At 48.5% G+C, this 6967-nt stretch overlaps 1 protein-coding gene across 1 annotated transcript in view; it reads left to right on the forward strand.

Moving 5' to 3' along the window:
• The window catches only part of Il17rb (interleukin 17 receptor B), a 13723-nt gene extending 7173 nt beyond the window's left edge, over window positions 1-6550 (forward strand). Inside the window, exons 6-11 of the mRNA XM_026779871.1 lie at window positions 49-96; window positions 1356-1501; window positions 1814-1885; window positions 2869-2968; window positions 4189-4284; window positions 5066-6550. Coding sequence (XP_026635672.1) covers window positions 49-96; window positions 1356-1501; window positions 1814-1885; window positions 2869-2968; window positions 4189-4284; window positions 5066-5631 — 1028 coding nt within the window. The 3' untranslated portion in view covers window positions 5632-6550. The remainder of the gene's footprint in view (window positions 1-48; window positions 97-1355; window positions 1502-1813; window positions 1886-2868; window positions 2969-4188; window positions 4285-5065) is intronic.
• The last annotated feature ends 417 nt before the right edge of the window (window positions 6551-6967 follow it).

The following is a 6967-nucleotide window of genomic DNA, read 5'->3' on the forward strand; positions in this document are numbered from 1 at the left end:
TAGAGATACCTTTTACTCAAATGTAACAACTTTCATTCAAATTCCCAGGCTGCCTAAACAGTGTAATGAAATACAAAAAGCGGTGCATTGAGGCAGGTAAGTAGACGTAGCATTTTGCTTTTGTCATTTAGAGATCCTCCTAACTGGGACCCATGGAGCTCCATTCAGCCACAGATAGATAAAGGAACTGAGATGTGGAGATGAAAGTTCTCTGTCTAAGTCACTCAGTGAAGGAGCCGCCTTGGGTTAAGCAGCTATCCAGACTGAGACAGGCTCTTAGGTTTACTAGAGCAGCAACAGCAATGGGAAACCACCCTATCCCTTGGGGAAACCTACACATTATCCCAAACCCCACTTATAGCATGCTCATGGAAAGTTGCTTTGTGATTGGAGGAGAGCCCCACTCCCCTTTACACCTGCTATCATGGCTAACCTGTTGTCAGTGGAGGCTCTGGGTACCTTCTGTTTGGATTAACAAACCTGGTCAAGTGTGGGTCCAAGTAAGGCCCTGGGGGACTTCTTGGAAGACTACCCCCTATTCTTAGAAGATTCTCTGATCTGTGAAGGAGCAGCTTTAGGATAAGTCAGTACCTCATCCCAATTTCTAAGGGTGAGTATAAACTTTGGGGCAGTATAGTCTTGAGGTTAGAGATATTGGCTGGGGGTAGGGGATCTTTATTCCCACCAAGAGAGCACTCTCAAAGAATTTTGAGGCTCTAAGGTTATGAGGTGCAGGACCTAGAATGAGTCCTCCTCCAACCCACTCCAAGAACCAGCTCCCAGCCAGGGGCCGAACTGGTCCCATCAGCAGGGAGGCTAACTTGTGCTATTATATAGACATGTTCCTGGAAATTTGCCCGGTCGTATTTGCAAGTCACCTGAGTGAGACAACCGATTCCTGTAAGCTGTGTGTGTGGCATTTCCTTCCTTTGCACCCAGGGACACTGACAGTCTGTCTCAAAGCTCTGAGCCTCTGTTCACTTACTCCATATTCTGAGGCATTCCTCCTAAACTGATGTCCCTCCGCTATCCCAGAAAGGAGGAAACAGCGATCCTAGCTCTCTTACCTCAAAATGTAGGGTGAACATTGAACTGAGTTGTAGACTTTGATCTGTATCTTCCGTTCCTAGCTATTTTTAGTAAAGTAAATGGCATGGGGGGGGGGTGTCCCTAAACTTTCTTAGACATCAGATACTTTGCAATTCTAGGACAGTGTCGGAAGATATAGTATAGTTGAGTTCATGTCTCTTAGGTGTGTGCCTAAGAATTTAGATTTGTTTTTGTAAAGCTCCCTTGGGGACTCAGATAAGGGAGGGGTTACCTGGTCACCCATGTGGTTCTCTCTCAACTTGTAGGAAGCCTGTGGGACCCAAATATCACTGCTTGTAAAAAGAACAAGATGACGGTTGAAGTGAATTTTACAACCAGTTCGCTTGGAGAAAGATACGGGGTTATCATTCTACAAAACGAAAGAACATTGAATTTTTCTCAAGTGGAGGAGGTATTTTCCCCTTTACCCCCTTGTTACCACCCCATCTCCAACCCCAGATACTTCCGTATCTTGAAGTACAGACACTTTAGAATCCTTTGAATAGGTTTTCTTCCAATAGATCCCAGAGCTATCTGTTGTCCAAGTCCCTGTAGGCATCCTATGGATGATGAGTCTAAAGCCAACTACAGACAGAAGTTTGAGGCTTCTGAAGTGAGTCCTTCTTCACATAGTCTGACGCACCAGAAGTCAGGAACAGTGGCTTCATCACTGACTCTGTCTACTCGCTCGTGACTACAGCTCTGACTGTCTCTCATTTATCAGCACCAGAATAAACCGACGCGGAGGTCTGTGGCCATTTCGGTGGGCGAGGAAAGTGAAGGTACCGAGTTCGAGGTGAGTTAAATAGCGGTCTGCAAAGGAAGGGCCACGACAGAGCTGTTTGTTTGTTCCACCATGGATGCTTTCTGTATGTCTTCATGGGATGCTAGGGGCCGAACCCAGGGACTTCTTGAATTCTAGGTCAGTGTTCAGCAACTGATACACATTAGCCCTCCACATGCATTTTAAGGATGGCAAGTTTCCCCGCAAAGGCCCCCCTCAAGCTGGGTGTCGGGGACTCCTTAGTGTCTACAAGAGTGAACGCTGACACCACAGGTGTGGTGCCTTTGCGTGGGTTGGTGGCTGTTGACTTCCCAAAGGGCTTTTATTTCTATCTTTTGTCCTGGATCCTCAGAGTAATTCTGAGACGGGACAGTCGTTTTATTTCTCCAAAGCCTTGGTTTTAACTCAGAAGTGAAGCTGAGTGGGTTGAAGCTGGAAGGCTGTCCAGTGTCTAGGTCAGTGTCTGAACTTACGAGAGCAGCTGTTCACCTTCTGGGAGCCTCAGCTGGCCCAGGTGGAAACAGGAAGTTGGAAGGGTAGGTACTCAGATCCCTGTAGTCTACAACATGGATACACAGCGGGTCACAGTCCACGACTGTGCCCGCGAGCCATTCTCCACTCCCTCGAACATGAAGTGCTTAGGATGACCAAGAAAGTGGACCCTGGCATGACAGCACCTGCACCTTCCGGGAAGTCGTGGACTGACCTAGTGCTGGGATGCTTACCTACTGTTGTCCAGGGGAGAGATTTGTATGTTTATTAGGATGTAGCTGCCCTATCAGATAAGGAAAACTCTGCAGCTGTAATGTGAACAAAGTTCAAGGGCATCGCTGGGGCGTTGCCAGTATCTTGGTCCAGAGTCACCAGACTGTATGTGTGGGCTACAGAAGGGGAACCAAGGGGGCAACTATTGATGCCAATGCCAGGAGGTGAAAATAACATTTAGGGCTGTGCTGGAAGTGTGAGCACTGTAGTCTTCCTCTCCTTTTCCTCAGCTGATACCGTATTTCCACCTCTGTGAGCCTGACTGCATCCGACGCAAAGGACCGGTTGGGCTTTGTATAGAGACAAGTGGCCCCTACCCTCCAGACAACAGTAAGTACCAGTCATTACCACAGGATGATCGGAGAGGCTCAGGACACACAGGGCCCCTTTGAGATGTAATAGACTATCCTGTGTCTGGGAGGAGCATTATGAGGTCCCTGCCGGTGCACCATGAACAATACCTCTGCTACCCAAAGATCTCATAAGCAAGGAAGAACAAAGGCTCTAATTACAAACACAATATCTTTTCAAAAGCAGGATATACAGAAGGGGGAAAAAAGAGCGCAAGATGTTGTTTGAAGTGCCTCAGACAATGAAAAGAGTTACTGGGAATGAGGGGCCAGTGTGAGCAGGGGCTGGTGTGAGGGGCTTGAGGGGCCGGTGTGAGCAGGGGCTGGCGTGAGGGGTGAGGGGCTGGTGTGAGCAGGGGCTGGCGTGAGGGGCGTGAGGGGCTGGTGGGCTGGGTCCATGAGGGATATTCCAGTTCTCTCTGAATCCTATTTGGTTAACAAATCAGGAATACCGGCACCAAAACCTACCTCCCTGGTGCCGGAGAGCATGTTCTGGAAAATGTCTCTGCATTTAGAGATACATCAGTTCTTTTTACTAACAATGGACAGATGTTCTGAAACTAGCCCATGGGTTACAAAAGACAAAAAACAGCCAGCCAAACTTTAGATAGCTACTCCCCCAGGCCCTGACTTCTATGTGGGCACACTGCTGTGTGTACAATATGTTTGTAAGTTTTTCCTAAGGAACAAAGATTCTTCAGACAAACAAAAGCCATCATTCAAATCCTGGTTGCCACGGTGAAAAGAAACTTGAGTTTGGAGAAAGTCCCCTAATTCCCTGTTCCTCTTGGGAGGAAAGGGCTGGTAAAATCGCTTGCTAGGAAGGTCTTACAACCTGGGTCTGAGTCCTGGAAGCCATCGTGAAGGGACAGAAGAAATGACCTCATGTTTGTCCTCTGGCCTTCACACACACTCTGGCATTGTGTGCCTGCGTTCACACACACCACAGTAACTTCCAGTTGTTGGCTGTGAGCCTAGCCATTAGTGGCCGAGCCGTCTTTCTAGCACACAGCAATACATTTTTTTGAAAGAGACCTGAATTCTGCAAAAGAACCCTTAATCAGCACACCCTAAAGCTCTTCTAGCCCTTGGTTAGAAAAGGTCTAAACCCCCACCAAGAAGAGTAAAAAAAAAATCCATGTACAAGTAGAGGCAAGTGTAGCTTTGCTTGCTAAAGGTGACCCAAGCTGTTTCCTGCAGAGAGGACCATGCTGGGAGGCTGGGTGCCCCTCATCTTGGTGCTACTGGTGGCTACATGGGTGCTGGCAGTTGGGATCTACCTAACTCGGAGGCAAGGTAAGGGCGGTCACTCTGAAGATACCCCGAGATCCTCCCCACCTGCCTGGACAGAGAAGGGGATCTAGCTAGACGTGGTGGCAGAAACCTTGTAGTCTCGCCCTTGGGAGGAGGAGGAAGTGGGCTCAGGAGTTCAAGGACAGCCCCCATTAGTTGCTGTTCAAGGCCAGCTTAAGCTAAGCGAGAACCTGTCTCAAAGAGCCACAAAGGAGGTCTCAGTGTACTGGAGTCGTTTCTGTCATGGCAGAAGATTAACTCTGTGCTTTAAGCTCAGAAAGCCACATGAACGAAATTTCACCTCAGGAATCCCTAGAAGATGCTGCTGGCGCCGTTAGCTACAGGGGCTACAGTAGCTTTGGACCTAAGTCTTGTTGTGTAGCATAGTGTGGGGCTTAACTTTATAGCAAAATAAAGGAACTTTACCACCTGCAGGTAGAAAAGAGACCACAGAGTTGACCCAACTCCTGATATGACATGTAAGAGGTCACTCTGTGTCGAAGTACAGAAATTTTTAGCAGTTGGCTTCAAACCGGTGCCCTCAAACCTAAACGGCTGCTCTAAGTTGATCTGAAAACAGAGCTGGACTATGGCAGCTGACTTACTGATAGGGGCTTAGGAAGCTGTGAAGATTTAAGAGTCAGTGTTTCAGGTGTTCAAAAGGACTATCAGGGCTATTGTTCCCCTGGCAGGAACAGATTGCCACCCTGGCTGACATTTCTCAGTGATGGTTTAGACTACTGTCAAGGCTATTTGCTGGTAACTAACAAAGCTCCCCCGACAGGCCGGAGCACGGAGACTTCCTTCCCTGCCACCAGCATGCTCCTGCCCCTCATTAAGGTCCTGGTGGTTTACCCGGCTGAGGTATGTTTCCATCACACGGTCTGCCGCTTCACCGACTTTCTTCAGAACCACTGCAGAAGCGAGGTCATCCTTGAAAAGTGGCAGAGGAAGAGAATAGCTGAGATGGGCCCAGTGCAGTGGCTCAGCGCACAGAAGCAGGCGGCGGACAAGGTGGTCTTCCTTCTTTCCAGCGACGCCCACGGTCTCTGCAGCAGTGCCTGCGGCCCCAACACGGGCAGCGCCAGTGAGAAAGCTCAGGACCTCTTCCCTCTGGCCTTTAACCTCTTCTGTAGTGATTTCAGCACCCAGGCTCATTTGCACAAATACATGGTGGTCTGTCTTGGAGGAGCCGACATCAAGGGCGACTATAACGCTCTCAGTGTCTGCCCCCAGTATCGTCTCATGAAGGATGCCACTGCCTTTCACACAGAACTCCTCAAAGCTCCACGAAACGTGACAGTGAAGAAACGGTCCCAAGCCTGCCGTGGCAGCTGCCCCCCGTTGTAGTCTGTGCAGGACAGGAAACCCTGAAGTCCTCCTGCTCTTCAAGTTCCAGGGACAGAAAGCTTTGGGATGGCCCCGAGGCTTCCTGTACAGGCTGTGTGTAGGGGGGGTACCACATCACAGAACTTGCTTTAGACCTGGAGTCTGCAGTCAGAGTTTGCGCAAACATGCCTGAGGCAAGTCACCAGTAGGTCTTAGGCATATAATACAGTTACAGACATTAATGAATGGAAGCTAAATTTACAAAAGCCCAATCACATATATCCCCAAACCCCAATAATGATTATCCCTGAAAACTAAGCATTCTGGCATGAAGTAATAAGGCATTTCCCAGTCAGGTGTCCAGTCGCGCACTGCCCCTGTCCTGTGCCGCACACGGGACTGTTCAGCCCTGTAACATTTTAATGTATTAATGAATAGTCCGTTTGGGAAGCGCTCACTAATTCAGCAACTTCCTAAGAGAAGAGGCCTATTACACACACAAGCTGGACACATCTTGTCTGACCAGATGGCCCACTGTACTGTCTGCTATCTTTACAATGCTTTCCCTTGTCAAACTTCTAGACCAGCAACCTTTATTTTTGTTCGGAGAAGTGCTAGGAACTGAACCAAGGCTACTGTACAGGTTAGAGAAATGACTTGCCATTCAAATGAGCCCCAGCCCCTTCAGTAAATAGGAAAATACTTGGCCAGTCAGGTGTGGCAGCACACACTTTTAATCCCAGCACCCAAGTGGAGAACTAATGAGCTCAAGCTCAGTCAGAGATAAGTAGCGAGACTGTCCGAGACAAACAAAAACGTTACCCATAAACCCAGGGTCTACTTTTGCCCAGTTACCCATCCACTGTTCTGGTTCCCAGAGTTCATGCTCAGTGCACATTTCCTGTTCAAGTCAAAACTAATTCACTGAAATTAGCCCTCCTGAAGTAATACTATCTTTTTATAATCTAGTACTTTAAAAAACCACCAAGGGTTGGAGAGGTGGCTCAGAGGTTTAGAGCACTGACTGCTCTTCCAGAGGACCTGGGTTCAGTTCCCAGCACCCACGTGTTAGCTCACTGTCAACTCCAATTCGAGGGATTTAATGCCATTTTCTGGCTTCTAAGGGCACTCTATATACATTAAAAAGATTATGATGTGCACATACTAGCAGTGTTTTGCTTGCATTGCCTGTGTGCCCTATGCATGCTTCGTGCCTGAGGTCAGGAGAAGGTGACAGGGTCATCTAGACCTACAGCTATGGACAGGTATGAGCCACTGTGTGGATGCTGGGAATCAAACCAGGGTCTTCTGCATGAACAAATGCTCTCCACTGCTGAGCTAGCTCTCTACACCCCCT

The sequence above is a fragment of the Microtus ochrogaster genome, chromosome 6, assembly GCF_000317375.1.
Source record: "Microtus ochrogaster isolate Prairie Vole_2 chromosome 6, MicOch1.0, whole genome shotgun sequence".
Classification (NCBI taxonomy): Eukaryota; Metazoa; Chordata; class Mammalia; order Rodentia; family Cricetidae; genus Microtus; species Microtus ochrogaster.